At 54.6% G+C, this 17,203-nt stretch overlaps 1 protein-coding gene and 1 long non-coding RNA gene across 6 annotated transcripts in view; both read left to right on the top strand.

Annotated features, from left to right (window-relative positions):
• The window catches only part of LOC135183943 (Krueppel-like factor 5), a 41,384-nt gene extending 36,753 nt beyond the window's left edge, over window positions 1-4,631 (top strand). For 4 of the 5 annotated variants that reach the window (XM_064159301.1, XM_064159302.1, XM_064159304.1 and 1 more), the window contains one exon: window positions 393-4,631. In XM_064159301.1, the coding sequence (XP_064015371.1) occupies window positions 393-571 (179 nt within the window). In that variant the 3' untranslated portion in view covers window positions 572-4,631. The remainder of the gene's footprint in view (window positions 1-392) is intronic. The other variant, XR_010305775.1, reaches the window with a different exon arrangement.
• Window positions 4,632-14,210: 9,579 nt separating this feature from the next.
• Window positions 14,211-15,493, top strand: LOC135183950 (uncharacterized). The gene is made up of 3 exons (XR_010305787.1): window positions 14,211-14,585; window positions 14,815-14,910; window positions 15,295-15,493. It is a non-coding gene; the product is annotated as an uncharacterized LOC135183950 (long non-coding RNA).
• Window positions 15,494-17,203: the final 1,710 nt, after the last annotated feature.

Raw genomic sequence — 17,203 nt, 5'->3', positions numbered from 1 at the left:
AAGGGGCTACAGTACAGCTGGGGAGAGTGTTTGTAAGGGCTTGTTATTGTAGGATGAGGGGCAACGGACTAAACCTTGAGGAGGGGAAGATTTGGAGTGGAGATTGGGAAGAAATTCTTCGCAGTGGCACTGGAACAGGTCACCCCAGGAGGTTGTGGATACCCCCTCCCTGGAAGTGTTCAAGGCCAGGTTAGGTGAGCTCTGGAGCAGCCTTGTCCAGTGGATGGTGTCCGTGCCCATGGCAGGAGGGCTTGGAGCTAGATAATCTTTAAGATCCCTTCTAACCCATTCTCTGAGCATTCTCTGAGTCTGTGGGTGTCTCGCAGAGGATGAGGTGGGTGTTTGGGAGGCTGGGCTTTGCTATGCCTGTGACCTGTGGCTCTTCCTGGCAGGTGAGAAACCCTACAAGTGCACGTGGGAAGGCTGCGACTGGCGCTTTGCCCGCTCCGACGAGCTGACCCGGCACTATCGGAAGCACACAGGAGCCAAACCCTTCAAGTGCCTTGCCTGCGGCCGCTGCTTCTCCCGCTCCGACCATCTGGCTCTCCACATGAAGAGGCACCAGAACTAGGAGCCACCTACCTTCACCACTCCTCCCAGAGCAGCTCAAACTCTTTTTTTTTCCCCCCCCTTTTTTCTCCCCCCTTTTTATTTTCCCTTCCTGAGGAGGCATCTTCTTTTCTCCTAACACAGGAACAAACCCATGCTGTGATCAACCAGTGGGGCAAGACCCCCCAGTCCCCCCTTTGCAAGCCCTCTCCCCAGCTATTCTGGTTTTAAGGGAAATTTCATTAAAAAAGCAGTTTTAATTACAGACTGATCTCGTGACGAGGCTCCTGGCAGCACTGGAGGTGCTGGGCCTTGGATTCCAAAGGCTGTGCTTCCAGCAAACCTGCTATTTATTTGCCACTCAGGAGCAGCTGTCCTTTGTGCCTCGAGCTCTTTGGGATTATTTCGCCTCCCTTTTTTAGGGTGGTGCCTGAGGAGGGTTGTGATGGGTTGGTAGCTTGGCTCTGCGTGAGAGGTCTCACTCCAGACTGTCCTCTGGGACTGCCCCATGGCATGGCCACCTTATCCCATGGTAAGGCTATGGATATGCCACCTCGTCCCGTGGTATGGCCATAGATGTGCCACCTCGTCCCATGGTGTGATCGTGGATGTTCCACCTTGCCCCCTAGTGCAGCCATGGATGTGCCACCTCTGATGTGTGAGAGCAGAAGCACATGCCCAGGGCTGTTTGGGTTGACAATCCCAATCTCTGTGGGGGCATAGAAGAAAAGACCTGTGACATACTCGCCTGACAGTGCCTTCAAGCAAGGAACAGCACAAAAGCCGATGACAAAAGCCATCATCTGTGTGCCACAGAGTCCATCTGTGGCTTCCTGGCAGCTGACTCATTCAGGGCTGTCAGTATCTGCCCTGCTTGACCAGGTTTTTTTGGTTATGTCCTTAGCATTTCTGCTTCCAAGACAAATCTGACTTCAGGAGTCTCTGGGAGGACTGGCACAGCTCTTGAAGCCACCCAGGGGACTGCAAAGCAAGCCACCAGTTTGCCAGTGGAAACCAGACTGTATTTTCCCAGTAGCAATACCCAGGACACAGTTTGCCTTTTTTGGAAAGCCACCAGCTCATGCCTTGAACAGGAACATGAGGGATCAGTCACTACCACTCTCACCCAGCTTTTGCTGTTGCTGCTTCACCACCTTCAGACAAAAGAAAAGGAGAAGGCATCGTTGAACTCAGATCCCAATAAATCCTGCTGTTCAGATTGTGATCACCTTACCTACCTCACGGCTTCACCACCTTGGACTTCCTTCCTCTGCTGTGGAGTGCCTCACAGGGGGCACATCAACCATTCTTCAAAGCCTACTGAGAGTTAAACTGAGGTAGGACAGGAATCAAGCCAGGCCAGTTTAAACAGCAGCTGTGCAGGTGATCAATAAATCAGGGACAAATCATGGGCCTGCTATGTCCAACAGGCTATTGATTTCCTCCTCTCTTGTTCTTCCTCCAGCAAATCGAAGTGCCTGCATCAGGGACTGGAAGAGCCACCCTGAACTGTGGCATCTTCAGGTAGTGGGAATTTCAAGGCCACTTCTCCCTGCTCTTGCCCAACTTACACCTTGGCCAAAGACGGGTCCTGCTTGTCTTGGATAAATTGAAGCTGGTCAGGAGCTACAGGAGGGGAATGATTTTGGGATGGAGTGTTCATGATGTAGGTTTTGGGATGGATGATGTGCCCAGGGCTGGTGGTGCAGTGCTGCATTGAGCCTTTCATGTGGCTCTTTGACAAGAAGCCTCCTCCTTTCTTCATGCTACCAGTGAAGGTGGGAATGGAGAGGGGAAATCAGGCCAACAAAAGGTTGGAAACTGGTTTAGGTGACTTTCCCTGATGGTGCATGGGGAGATGTTTCCAAATCTCAGCACTAGGGCTTTTGCCTGCCTGGGAGGCTTGATGATGACACCTTCTTGACGTGATGCTCGGAATGCCTGGCTCATAAATCACCTTTTGCTGACTACATGTATGTCCCCCATGTCCTCTTCCCAGCTCTTTCCTTGCTTGCTGTCACAGGTCACTGGAGATGGGCAGGTGCTGGAGCAAATGCATTTGTTTACCATCAGCCTTGCTGTGTGTGGGCTCTGGCTTCACTTCAGGGCACAGAACAGGACCCTGCCCCTGCCTTGACCTAGCCTCCTCCTTTTTCCCACATCACTTTGGAGGCTGGGTTGAGCTATATGAGTGAGAAGGGTGTGCAGTGCCTTCTACCCCCAAAAACAGAGGGGCAGGAGAGATGTGCAGCCTGAAGCCTCCATGCAAGGGGCTTCTGCTCAGAGGTGGATGTGGAGAAGCCTTAGGGAATGTCTCTGATGATGGAAAAACCCCTCGGAGCACGGTGGGGGAGCAGGAGCATGTGGCTGCCAGCACAGGCACGTTGAGCTCATGCCAAAGGAATGTCAGGGTAGAATGGAAATGCCTCAGCCAGTCCCTGCCAGTGTCTCCAGGAAGCTCAGGTTGCCTTGGTGGGGTTAGTGGAGACCTAATGTGGCTGTGTTGGGACCTGCTGTGCTCCACCCTATTCAGCTGGCACCAGTTCAGCTCCTCGAAAGGTGAGCCCTGACATGGTGAGCTTGTGACACCAGTCAAGGGGCAGCCAGCACCCACAGTGGTAACAACAATCTCTGTGTGGGAAGACTCTTTTTTTGGTTCATCTGTTGTGGTTGAACCTCCTAAATGTGTGAGCCAAGGGCACGAGATCAACCCAACCACCATGTGGGCTATCAGGATAATTGTGAGGCTAGCCCTCACCTGAGGCCCTTAGAGGGGTCTCATCATCCCCTCCTCTTTATTTTGGAGAAGGAAACCTCCACTCCACATTTCCATGTTTTCTTCCCTTGTTGTGCTGATGGAGCCCAAAACAATCATCACAAAGCCAAAACAAGCAGCAGGCAGCTTTGAAATCATTTCCCTGATGCTCTTGGTGTGCAGACAAAAGGCATCTGCTCAGCCTCAGGTGGACTCTGTGTGTGCAGATGTTTATTACTTCTTTTTACTGTGATGGGGGAAGAGGGGAGGTGGGCAGCAGAGGAAGAAGCATCTAAAAACCCAGCCCAAAACAGTCAAAGGCAAAACCACAGCAAGCCTGTGCTGTGATTTCTCCACTGTCGTGTGCGCAGAAGGGGATAACCTTCAGCCTTATGTTTCATTGCAGCTCTTGGTGAAAGCTGTGGGAGAGGGAGAGTAATGCTGATGATCCTCTTTGCCTGCTGATCAGGTTCACTCAGCTCAGACTTCATCACAACAAAGTTGGTTTACATCCTTCTAGACCCTAATGATGGTTCTCAGGCATTGCTCTGTTCTTCTTCCCAAGTCCTCTCCTCTGTTGGTTATTTCCAGGTTTCACCATCCCTTGGGAGACTGAGATCTGAGAGATCTCAGCTGGGTTTGTTCAGCCTGGAGGAGAGGAGGCTCCAGGGAGACCTTGTCACCATGTTCTAGTGTTTAAGGAGTGAAAGCAGGGGGAGATGTTTCACCATCACTTGGGGAGTGTAGATCTGGGATATCTCAGGTGGGTTTGTTCACCACCACTTGAACAGTAGACTGGGGAATGAGATCTGAGAGATCTCAGCTGAGTTGGTTCAGCCTGGAGAAGAGAAGGCAACTCAGGGGAGCCCTTAGCCCCATGTTCTAGTGCTTAAAGAGTGAAAGCTGGGGCAGATGAGGAGTGATACAGATGAAGCAAACCCCCTCTTTGCTCCATGAGCTGGTGTGTGAACTCCAGCATCCTCTGGGACACAGTGGTGAAGGTTTCCAAGCCAGAGAAGTCTCTGCTGCACCTGTACATAGTGGGGGGTGGGAAATAAAGGGCTGTAAATAGGAGCAGAGCAGTGTGTGGCTTGGGGTGGGGGGTGGGAAATGCTCTGCATGGATCAAAGATGATAATTGATTGTTTACTGTCCAAGATGAACACAATGTGAAAATCAGGACCTAGAGACCTTGGGTGGAAGGTTTATTTTTCCGGTGATGCTTTTGTTTGTTATGTTTCCCCCTCTTCCCTCCCCCTCCCCTTAAAAAGCCTCCCCTATGACTATTAATCCAGCTCATATTTTGTAATAAAATTTTATCACGTGGAGATGTCATCTTTCTTCTGTTCCCTCTTCCCTCAGGTGCTCTTGGGGCCTTTAACCCTCTTGGATTGATTCAATAGGCTTAAGAAAAGGAAGAAACAGCTTAAGAAGTTCTTTACTGAAGGGGGCGAGACCCTAACTCAGGCTGCTTAGAGAGGTGACAGACAGCCCACCCCTGGAACCAGCCCAGGTCAGGCTGTGTGGGGCTCTGAGCCCCCAGCTCGCTGCTGTAGTTGGACATGTCCATGGTTGGACGAGATAACCTCTAAACGTTCCTCCAACCTAATAATAGAATCACTGAGCTGGGTTGGGCTAGGAAGTTTGGCACCTGAGCAGGGCAAGGAGCTTTGTGTGGTGTAACCCTGGAGCACCAGGCAGTGCTATTGCTATTGTGACATGGCCTAAGCTTTGGAGCAACATCCAGCCCTGTCCCACAAGGGACAAGCAAAAGGACAGGCAGGACACTGTTCTTCCCTCTCTCCACCTTTACTGTGTGCTCTGTGAGGGGGGAAGGTATCTGTGGGTCAGAGGGATCAGTGCCAGGCAGTGGGGAAGGGAGAAGAGCTAGGGAGACACATGAGGAAGTTCTGGGCTGGGTCTCCAAAATCCCCGTGTGTACTCCTGTGTGTACATACCCACAGAGTTGTAGCTGTGCAAACAGGCAGCAGGGCTTCAGAGCTGCTCGGGCTGCTGAGGTCACACACACCTGCACACACAGCTACAGCTGTTTATGAGCCCTTCCTGGCGGGGTCCCATCTTCTCCTTTGTGATTGCTTCCTGTAGTTGCCTCCTGACCTGGCCATACTTGCAGGATGCTGAGTCTTTCTGTGTGGAGAAGCCAGCATCTCCCTGTTGCTTTCCCAAGCCTGCCTTTCAGCTACCTTTGTTCATGAAGAAAATCTGCTGTCCCTACTGCTCAGGTTCTCTCAGCTCCAGCTTCATTGCAGTGAAGTTGGTTTACATCCTTCTAGTCCCTGTTTCCAGGTGTTCTGCTTCCCAAGTCCTTCTCCTCTCCTGGTTGTTTCCATGTTTCACTGCCACCTGGGGAATGAGATCTCAGCAGGGTTTGTTCAGCCTGGAGGAGAGAAGGCTCAGGGGAGACCTTATCACCATCTTCCAGTATGTGAAGGGTGTCTACAAAGAAAATGAAGAAACTAGCATGAGGAGCTGCTCCTCCTCCATGCTGCTGGCAGAAGAGAGAAGAAACCTGGGGTAGTTTGTTGGCTTCAACTCCTGAACAGCCTCACTCTACCTCTCCAATGTCTTCTGTCTGCTGATAATGTCAGAAGTGGGATGGGAGGAATACAACATTTTTAGGGACCTCCATCCTCACCCGTGGGTACATCAGTTTCTTGGGGCACAGGGTAGAGGTCTGGGGCTAGCAAGGAGAGGTCTTGTGTGGAGTGAGGCATTGGGAAGGCATGGCCTGATGTTAGGACCATGATCTGATGGCTGAAGCCCCCGGGGACCTCAGGTCTGAGGAAAACCTGGTGGAGGTTGCCACGGACCTATCATAAACCAACACATCTCCTCTGAAGCCATCCCCTGCTCTGCAAGTATTCATGGAAGCTCCCTTGTGAAGTGTGGCCTCATGCTGGTCATCATGACCAGGGCTGGGATGCTGCTCTTCTGTTAAACACATCTCCAAGGCAGGAGGCATCACATGGCCAGACACTTGAGCATCTCCAACCCCTCCTCCTTCCACCCAGCGTGGCCGTCGGCATGGACTTTGCTCTGGCTGTGCCACCAAGCTGTTCCTGGTGATCTCACCAGGACAGCAAATAAAGGGGAAGCTCTACCATGACGTCAAGAAAGTCCAGGGAGTGTCTGCTTTATGGCATGCAAAACTCCAGGGTCCTGCCTCGACGGAGCTGCGCCGCAGAAAACCCCAGAGAAGACATCAGAGGAGAGGGCATGTGGGGCTGCCATGGCTGCTGCTTCTCCTGGCACTGCTGTCACCTGGGATGGGACCCTCCTGCCCCAGACAGGCCTCTCACAGTCCCTGTGAGCATGGGGCACAGCTGGGAGGGGGACAGCTGAGGAGTCTGTGAGAGGAGCTCGACTTCTGTGTCGCTCAAGCTGAAACGTCCCTGTCAACCCCACTGCAGCTGTCTCTGCTCACCCATCTCCACTTCCACTGCCAAAAGAAATGGTTTCTGCCACCCCCCGTGGCTGACTGGAGCATGTCGGTGGTGTTGAGCTGCCTGTGCACTGTCCCTGCTAGAGCACAGGGTTCTGTATCCCCATGCCATGGTTCTCCATCCTGGCCCTTTGCCCTAGGGGTGGTGATGCTCTGCTTCCCTCACATGACATCAGGGACCTGAGAAGGTCCTACTACAGTCTGAGCTACAGCTGCTGACCATCTCAAAGTTAGGATGGGATGGCCTAGGAGGAAACAGTCCCTGTGGAGGCTGGAGGGAGAGATGCAAAACCCTGCTGAGGTCCACCTGGGTCACCTCTCTCCCTGGCAAATCTGGGAGGCAGCTCAAAGTGGAGCTGGAAGTTCAGGCTCATCCCACAAAGGGTCCTCAGCAGAGCAAGACTTCATCCTACCCAAAGCCCTTCTTCTTGAAGACTCTAATAGTGAGAGGACCCCCTGCTATCCACCCAGGGACTTTCACTGCCTGCAACGTCCCCTCGGGCCCCAGCACCATCATCTCCTTGTTTGTGCTGCGGTGATGAAGCAACGCTGCTATAAAACTCAGCTTGGATCCCATCTGCTGTTCCTGAGCAGTTATGGGGCTGTTAAAGCTGCAGGAATGCCAAGATTGTGGCTGGTCAAGGACAGGGAGGGAAGGGGGGTGGAAGGGGAGAGAAAAAGCAGAGGTGAAAGCCTGGGGGAAGGGGTTCTGCCACATGGTTTTGCATGGCACGGCCAGGAGGTGAAGGCACCAAGTGGAGAGGACCCAGTGTGCACTTGGGCTTTTTGCTTGGCACGCAGAAGGAGGGAGCACTGCTGCCACCACGTTGTGCCTACCAACACACGGGAGTCACCATGGCAGGAGGGTTTGGTGGGCTGGGTGGAGATGGGCAGCTTGGCTGGGGAGGCTCAGCAAGGCTCTGGTCTCTTTCTGCCCTCCTGGGGTGATGTCAGAGGGGCAGGCTGGAAGGTCCCACCTCTGTGAAACAGCAGAGTGCCCACACAGCAGCACCCAAGGTGCAGTGGGATGGGACAGGAGCAAACCTAACCTGATTTGCAGGATCTAGAGATGATGTTGTGGAAACTCACATGACATCTCCAGCCTGGCCTAGCAGCACTGGTGTTGCAGCAGACTCCATGCTGACCTCTGCCCACAGCCATGACTTTCAGGATGGGTTTATAGTTGAACTTAATTGTCCCTTCCCCCAGGCGACTGGCGCGGTGCATCTCCAGAGAGCTGTCAAGGTTGTTCTGTTTGATGTTTTCATGGCCTGAGCTGTAAAGTTATCCATTGACTTGGGACAACACAATTAAGAGAGAAAGAGCTGCTGGGCAGGTTAGCCAGAGATCTCTGGAGCTCACCGAGGACTGTGCTGTGGGCCAGGGATGTGGCTGCATAGAATCATAGAATGGCTGGAGTTGGAAGGGACCTCAAAGATCATCTAGTTCCATCCCACCCCTGCCATGGGCAGGGACACCTCCCACTGGACCATGTTGAGCAAATATGGGCTAGTGGGAGGTGATCTCAAATGTTTCCCGGGAGGAAGCGTCCACCACGCCTCTGGGCAAGCTGTTTCCAGTCTCCTCACCCTGAAGAGTTTCTTCTTACTGGCCACTCTGCCCTGCTCTGGTTTCAAACCACAAACAGCAAAAGCCACCCAAAGGCTGAGGTGATGCCTGCTAGTTGAGGGACAGCTCCCAGCTCACCAGGGAGACACAAGGGTGGGGATGGGAGTGCCAAGAGTAGGCTGTGGGCTGCTCCCACCCTGGTGGGGATAGCCATGCTGGCCGTGACAGCAGCCTTGAGTGCTGCCCTTCAAACTCAGCCCTTATCTCCTTATCCTGAGGACTATCAACCCCTTGAGTCTCCCTGTGGTGCTCCATCATGTGGGCAAAGCCAGGCCCAGGCCATTAAAGTTAACCATTACCCAAGGGAGCGTTGACTTGGGGTGATCCAGGCCTGGGGAAAGTGAGGGAGGGCAGGGGCAGGCTCTTGTTTCTTTGAAGTGCAAGGTCCTGCACCCAGGCTGGTGCAACCCTCAATACCAGTGGAGGCTGGGGAAGCAACCAGGCCATTCCCAGGAGTAACCCAACCACGTGCAGGAGGCTCACCTGAACCCTCTAATCCCATAATCTGTCACCAAGGAGACCTGAGCACTACCTGGCAGAGTGGGAAGCAGAGGGGCCTCGCAGTGGGATAACTGGTTCCCAACTGCCCTGCCAAGTCCTATCACTTTTTGGCTCATCCCAGTGCTCCTGCCTGAGGAAGGACCAGGGAGGTGATTGCTCTCCTCTGCTCTTTCAAGACAGTGGCTCCAGCACCTTCTTTGCAACCCATCCCATCCTCCTGCTATGCAGCCCATTCCCATATGGATTCCCCTAGTCTGGACATTGCTCAACCTTCTTAGAGCCATCAAATGGTCTGGGTTGGAAGTGACCTCTCCCTCATCTAGAGTTCATCTTCTCCAGGCCCCCTGCAGTCAGCAGTGATGGCTCCAACTAGATCAGGTTGTTATCAAAGAATCATTTAGGCTAGAAAAGACCTTTAAGACTACTTGGCCCAACCATCCTCATTCCCAAAGTGCCTTTCTCTGGAGTGTCTTCATGGCACCCTCAGGGTGGGAGGTGTCCCCTGGGGCTGTTTTTGGTATGAAGAAAATGGAGACCTGAATCAGCCAGGGTGGGGGTTTGGATGCAGTCATCTCCAGAGGTCCCTTCTGAACCCTACTATTCCGTGATTAAGTGAGGAAGGATGAATCCCACTCTGCACAGGACCTTCCTTTCTGCTCCCACCATCTCCTCTGACTCACCATAGGGCACTTCAGCCCATCCTGGACACCTTTAGAGATGCTTCCTGAAGTTCCCTACACCTCCCACTGGACACCTGAGCCAGTGCAGAGATCTCACAACTCATTGCATTGGTGAATCCCATTTTTTCAGAGGTGACATGAGCCTGTTTCTGCTGGTCCCTCCTTCTCCACTTGGGCCACCACATCACATCTGGGGCAGGAACATTCAGAAGAGCCGATGGATGTCTGTGGGCAGGGAGGTTGGCACAGCTCCTGGGGCTGCCCTCACCGTGAACTGAGATGTGGATGGCCCAGGTGTGGCGGTGCCAGGGAGGTGCTGTGGAGGGGGAGGCCCTGTGCAAACAGGTGATGGTGGCCTCACAGGAGAGGACACAGGGCCAAATATGTCCTGAGCAAACAAAGCAACCACAAGGCTGCACGTCCTGGTGCGACAGAGCCCGGGCACTGCAGTGGCAAGATGCTGCAGCGAGGGGTGACATCCTTGCTTGCTGCCTCTGTTTTGGGAAGGGGTCTTTGAGGCATCTCCTGTGCTCAGGACACATCTCCATGCTGAGGAGGAGCCAATGCATCTGGTGTGAAAATAGAGTAGAGGACACGTGCTGCCTCCCACATCTCCACCAGCTTCTGAGCAAGCCTACAGCCAGATCTTCAGCACTGGCTCTTGCAGCTTCACCTGCTTCACAAGGCCAGGCACAGAGAGTTGGGGGCTTCGGCCTGAGGGAGAGAAGGCTCCAGGGACACCACCTGGTGGCCTCTTAAGATTTCAAGGGGCTGATCAGAAAGCTGGGGGCAGATCTTTGAGCAGAGCCTGTTGTGACAGGACAAGGGGTGACGGTTTGAACTGAAAGAGGGAGATTCAGACTGGAGAGAAGGGAGAAATGTTGGACACTGAGGGTGATGAGAGTCACAGAACCATGCAGCCTGGCAGAGCCCCTCAGCATCACCAAGTCCAACCTGGAACCCTGCTCTACAAGAGTCACCCTAAACCACAGCCCCAAGCACCACATCCAAACCACTCCTAAGCACACCCAGGGTGGGTGACTCCACCACCTCCCAGGGCAGCTCCTTCCAGTCCCTGACCACTCTCTCCATGAAGAACCTTTTCCTAATGTCCAATCCAAACCTCCCCAGCCTCAGCTTGAGGCCATTCCCCCTTCTTCTGTCTCCAGTTACCTGTGAGCAGAGCCCAGCAGCAGCCTCTCCACAACGTCCCTTCAGGTAGCTGTAGACAGCAATGAGGTCTCCCCTCAGCCTCCTCTTCCTCACACTAACCATCCCCAGCTCCCTCACTCGCTCCTCACAAGATTTGCTCTCCAGGCCCTCCACAGCTTCGTTGCTCTCCTCTGGCCCTGCTGCAGCAGCTCCACAGCTCTCCTGGATTGCAGTGCCCCAAACTGAGCCCAACACTCGAGGTGTGGCCTCACCAGAGCCCAGTGCAAGGGGACAATCACCTCCCTGCTCCTGCTGGGCACAGCATTTCTGACCCCAGCCGGGATGCCACTGGCCCTCTTGGCTGCCTGGGCACACTGCTGGCTCCTGTTCAGCTGCCTGTCTGATACAGCCCCCAGGTCCCTTTGTGCCAGGCAGCTCTCCAGCCGCAGGTTGCCCAGAGAGGTGGGAGCTGCCCCATGCCTGGCACCGTTGCAGGTCGGGTTGGTTGTGGCCCTGAGCAGCCTGCTCTAGTAGCGGCTGTCCCTGCTGACTGCAGAGGGTTGGACTAGGGCAGCCTTGAGGGTGCCTTCGCCCCCTGAGCGGTGTGATTCCACCAGGGTGTGTGCCAGCTGCCCCGGCTCGGGCTGCCGCTGCCGTTCCTGTGCGCGGCACTTGGGGCAGCAGAGCCCTGCGCTGCGCCCGGAGCCCCAGCCGCGGCCCCGGGCAGCCGAGCGGCTCCGGCGGGGACAGCTGCGCAGCTTCCTCCTCCCCTCCCGCAGCGGGGGCATGGCAAGCTGCGGGAAAGTGGCCAGGGGGCGTTCGCTGGCTTTGGTCTAGTCACAGCGGAGCTCCCCGGGAGGACTCTCGGACAAGTGCTGGGGCAGAAGGCAGTGTGAGAGGTGCAGGCTGAGGACAAAGGAAGGCTCTCAGGAAGCTCAGGGACTCAGCCGAGTTATCCCACAGGATCACAGGACGTTAGGAGTTGGAAGGGCCCTCCAGACATGATGGATTCCAACCTCCTTAAGGGCAACAAGGCTGGTGAAAGGCCTGGAACACAAACCCTATGAGGGGAGGCTGAGGGATGTGCAGCCTGTGGAAGGGGAGGCTCAGTGGGGACCTCATTGCTGCCTACAACTACCTGAAGGGAGGCTGTAGCCAGGTGGGGGTTGGTCTCTTCTCCCAGGCAACCAGCAACAGAACAAGGGGACACAGTCTCAAGTTGTGCCAGGGAAAGTATAGGCTGGATGTTAGGAGGAAGTTCTTCAGAGAGAGTGATTGGCATTGGAATGGGCTGCCCAGGGAGGTGGTGGAGTCACCGTGCCTGGAGGTGTTCAAGAAAAGCCTGGATGAGGCACTTGGTGCCATGGTCTGGTTGACTGGATGGGGCTGGGTGCTAGGTTGGAGTGGATGAGCTTGGAGGTCTCTTCCAACATGCTTGATTCTATGGTTCTATGATTCTCCTTGCCAGAGCAGGAGCACAGAATCTAGCGCAGGTCACACAGGAACAGGTCCAGCTCGGGTGGCGTTCAGCAGAGCCCAAGCCTTGCCAGCAGCTCCACACAGCCCAGAGCATGCATTAAATGAGCTGTTTTGCTTGCAGCAGGTGACCACCTCCAGCAGAGAAATTAGAGCTGCTGAGCAGAGCAGCCCTGCTGCTGAAGAGTCACCGTGGGGATTCGCCCAGAACTTCATGTTCAGGCATAGCAGGGATGGGTAAATTAGAGCAACAGCTGCTTTGGGGAGGAGGTGAAGAGCTTTAGAGCTTCAAAAGGTCATGGAATGGTGAGAAGGGACTTTTACAGATCACCTAATCCAGCCCCACTGCAGTCAGTAGTATCTGCAACTAGAGCAGGTTGCTTGGAGCCCCCAAACAACCTGACCTGGGATGGTGCCAGGGATGGGGCAGCTCCCACCTCTCTGGGCAACCTGGGCCAGGCTCTCACCACCCTCAGGGTCAAACATTTCTCCCTTGTCTCTGGTCTGAATCTCCCTCCTTGAGTTCAAGCCAGTACCCCTTGTCCTGGCACAACAGGTCCTGCTCAAAAGCCTGTCCCCAGCTTTCTGCTGTCCCCTCAAAGCCCTACAAGGCCACCAGAAGGTTTCCCTGGAGCTTTCTCTTCTCCAGGCCAAACAACTCCAACTGTCTCAGCCTGGCCTCACAGCAGAGGGCTTCCAGCCCTCCCATCATTGCCATGGCCTCCTCTGGCCCTGCTCCAACAGGTCCCTGTCTCTGCTGTGCTGAGGACTCCATGGCTTCATTTCAACAGCTCTTTTTCTTCCACTTCTCAGATGAAGAAATTTGGGGGCCACACAGAATGTTAGGGGCTGGAAAAGACCTTGAAAGGTCATCCAGTCCAACTCTCTGCCAGAGCAGAACAACCAACCAACCTGTTTACCTCCTTCCTCCTTCTATTTTATCTCCTGTGTTTCCTCTCCATCCTCCTCCTTTCCCCCCATCTTCCTCTTTTCCTCTCCACCTCCCTCCTTTCAGCACCACCTCCCCTTTTTCCACCAAACTCAGAGCACCTGGGTGCTGTTGCAGTCTCCTCCCACCCCAGGTGTGACCACTTTGCTCTCCCTGCCCACTCCCCTTTATAATGAGCCTCAGGAGAGGCAAGCTCCAAGCTTGCCCAACTGGGCAGAGGGATCCTCCTCCCGACGTCACTGGTGAGTCCCTGTGGTGTGCACTGGGTGACTGGTGGAGGTGATCTAAAGGCCGGGGGGCCTGGTGGCCCCCCGGCTAGCTAGGCTAGGGCATCAATGACATCAATGACATCAATAACTGCTTTACTGTCACTCATGGGTGCTGGCTGAGCTCCTCTCTGTTGAGGTGCTCCTTTGTAAAGCTGTAACAAATGCCTAGAGTGAACCTGTGAAACATTTTGAGCAGCGTTGGCTGAGTCTGAAGGAAATGTCTGAGAATCTCTCTGCTTCAGGTAGGTTCATTAACTTTCCAGCTACACAGCAGCAGCAGCAGCTCTGGAGAAGGATGGCTTTGTAGACCTGCTTTCACAGGTGCCCTTTGCTACTCTGACCTCAGGAGGACAAGTTCTGCTCCATGCAAGCTGTGATTTGCTGGCCCACCTGTGGTGTTGGCACCCCACCATCCCTCCCAGCCATCTCCACCACCACCATCTCAGCTGCGAGTTCACCTCATGGGGAGGAGAATTTCACAGGCTGCAATTCCCCAGCCAGCCCTGCTGATGTGCTTAACGTAAGTAGAGAATGGGTGCTGGAATGTCACAGAGCTTTGGCACTGGGAGGGCACTTAGCACAAGCCCACCAGGGGATGCTTTGCTGCTTATGGAGGTGGTGCTGGGCGCCTGCAGGGGGACCAAGACCCTTCCTTCGGCAATAGGAAAGTGGTAGGAGGGCTCTTAACTGCACTTGCCAGCAGTTAAGCCTCACATCTTGGACCAAATCCCAGGGTTTTTAGTCTGGTGCTGCCCCTAACACTCTTCCTGACCTTGCCAGAGGAGACACTACCCAGGGTTTGTCTCACCACTGCCCGGAGACAGCTACAGTCCAGGAATCTCTGCTCAGAGGATCACATCCCTGAGTCTGATCAGAGGAAAACCAACAACAGTAGAGTCATGCAAAGCCTTGTTGGAGCCCAGGGTGGATGTCCCAGCCTGGAGACACTGTCCCGTGAAGCCCTGAAGGGCAAACTCTTCTCCAGCTTCCCAGCACAGTTCATCTTTCAGTGCAACGAAGGAGAAAGGACAATATTTTGACTTCTTCTTTCCCTTGAGCTTCAGATCCAGCACAAGCAGTGTCTCATGGATGAGTGTCTCGGGGCTGGGAGTTCCTGGAGGAGCTGAATGGGAAGGAGGAGCCTGGGGATCCTTGGCATGCAAGTACTGCAGCACCTGGAATGGGTCAGGGGCTTTGGGAAACACTTGAAGTTGCAGCTTGCAGTGTTTAAAGATCAAAGCCTGCCTGCAAGCCTTCATCCCAGCAGGAACGGGGGAAAGAGGGAGGTGGGCACACAAAGCAGCAGCAGATGTGGTGACCTTCACATCCTGGGTGTCAGCTGGAAGTGAAATGCCAACCTCATCAGGCTGCTTTGTCCATTCCAACCTGCAGCTCTCTCCTGCTGCTCTTCAGAGGTGCCAAGAGCCTGTGCTGGCCTTCATCCTCTCCTGCTCCTTCTTCCTCCTGATTTATTTAGATCTGTGGAAGGTAAGTGAGCAATAAATAAGTAAACAGCCACCCATCCCTACCCACAGCTTCTCATGAGCTCCTTGCAGCCTGCCAGCACTGCAGGGTGATGAAAATCATCTCTCCACCCTTTCTCCACCCCCTGCCTCTCCCCATCCATCACTCTGCCTTCAGAGCAGAAGGTCTGTGGGGTCAGCAGCCATCCCCCCTGCTTTGCTTTTTGCTCAACTCAGTCACCCTTGGGTTTGGCAGCTGCTGTGGCTGGAGAGCTCAGTTCCACAGAGCTGTGCTGCCTTATGGATGGTGCTTCAGAAAGCAGCTGCTGTGGAGAACCTTCTGGTTGAGATGGAGAGGGCAAGGTGGGCAAGGTTCTCTCCAAGTACCCTGTTCTCCCCTCTCCTACAGCCCTGAAGGCTACCTGGCAGGGTGAAGGGATAGGGAGATGCTTCTGGTGGTGCCAGGAAGATCTGCAAGGAGAAGCATTTGCCTGGGATCACAGGATGGTGGGAGCTGGAAGACAGGACTTCTGGCTCTCTGCAGCTCCCCGAAAGGAGGCTGCAGCCAGGTGAGGGTTGGCTTCTTCTCCCAAGGAACAAGTGACAGGGTGAGAGGAAATGGCCTTGAGATGCCCCAGGGGAGGTTTGGGTTGGACATGAGGAACAATTCCTTCCCATTGAGGGTTGTCAAAGCCTGGCCCAGGCTGCCCAGGGCAGTGGTGAAGTCCCCATCCCTGGAGGTGTTTCAAAGCCCTGGAGATGTGGCACCCTGGCAGTGTCGGGTTAAGGGTTGGACTCGATGAGCTTAAAGGTATCCCCTAACAAAAACGATTCTGTGGTTCACCCCAATAGGTCACCTTCTCCAGCTCCCTCCTGCCTGCACCGCTGACATCAGGGTCACAGCAGGACTCCTGCTGCTCCCTGCAGAGCCACCGTGTCCGTGCGGCGGTTAGAGCCTTTCGCCCTCTTTGCCCTGAATCGCAGGCACTGCCATCCATCACCGTGGAATACACAAGCAAAGGGGGTTAAAAAAGCCCGTCTGAAGGAGACGAAGGGCACGGAGGAGCTGGAGGGCAGAGTTTGCTGCGCAGCTCTCGGGTAGCTCTCTCCCCTCCGCACTGCGGCCGCTGCGTTGCGCTCTGCGCTGGCTCGGAAGCCACCACAGCGTTTCCCGCAGGATTACTCAGCAGGAACATCCCCAGAGCAAGAGCAAGCCCGGGGATGGTCCTCATCGAACAGGGACGGATTAGCTGCCCCGGGAGCAGACCTCCATCAGCCTCTCCCATTCAACAAGCCTGGGGTGGCTCCTGTAGGAGCTGCCGCTGCGGTTTTGGCTGCCTTTTTGGCCAGAGCAGAGGCAGCAGGTGTTGCTGGGGCAGCTCAGGGCGTGAGAGTTAGTTGGTTAATCATTTGATAGGAGCAGCAATTAGGGCATGTCCTAGCTGGGGGTGAGGCAGGACATGGTTAGAAGGCTGGGAGATGAGAGAGGTCAGTTTGGGTACCCACCAGCCTCTGCTTAAATGGGCAATGTGTCTGGGGTGCAGCAAAGAGTCAGACTTGCTGCTTGTGGGTGCTGGAGTGAGGGTCCCACAGCTTGGAGGGAGGCTTTGGCTGTGGGTCCCCTGACTGGAGCTGGTGGGTGTGATGGCAGCCAGCCACTGCTTTCCCAGGTGCCTGCATCCATGAGCAGAAAAGGAACTCTCTGGCAAGCAGGGGGCTGAGGATCATAAATCAAGGACTGCAGATGGCACTGGTGGCATTTATGGCTCCCCCAGCACCAATGTGCTGCTGGGAATGACGAAGAGCCCTCACCCATCTTGGCTGTGCTCCTAGAGTGTTTCAGCACCTCCTGTTTCTTACCTGCTACTGCTCCATCCAAACCCTTCATTTCACCACTAGGAGCTGTCACCTTGTGCTGTGCTCTCAGCCTCCTGCCTGGCACAGGCAGTTGTGCCCAGCTCCCTCTCTCTGTTCACTTGCACCTCTACATCTGATGGAGAGGGCTCTTGGAGGTGGATCTATATGTGGTTGCTTCAAACTGAAGCAGAAGCAGCTCTTGAATGTATAAGACTAATCCCCACCCAGCTCCAACCTCCTTTCAGGGAGCTATAGAGTGCAATGAGGTCTGCCTCAGCCTCTTCTCGTGGCTCCACATCCCCAGGTCCTTCAGCTGCTCCTCAACAGACCTGTTCACCAGACCTGCTCCAGCTCCTCAATTTCCTTCTTGGCCTGAGGGCCCCAAAACTGACCTCAAGCTTCAAGATGGGCCTTTGTTAATGCCCAGTGCAGGGGGACAATCATGTCCCTACTCCTGCTGA

This window comes from Pogoniulus pusillus, chromosome 19, assembly GCF_015220805.1.
Source record: "Pogoniulus pusillus isolate bPogPus1 chromosome 19, bPogPus1.pri, whole genome shotgun sequence".
In the NCBI taxonomy this organism is placed as follows: Eukaryota; Metazoa; Chordata; class Aves; order Piciformes; family Lybiidae; genus Pogoniulus; species Pogoniulus pusillus.
Note: the sequence above shows the minus strand (reverse complement) of the source record. Positions and strands in the feature narration are given on the sequence as shown.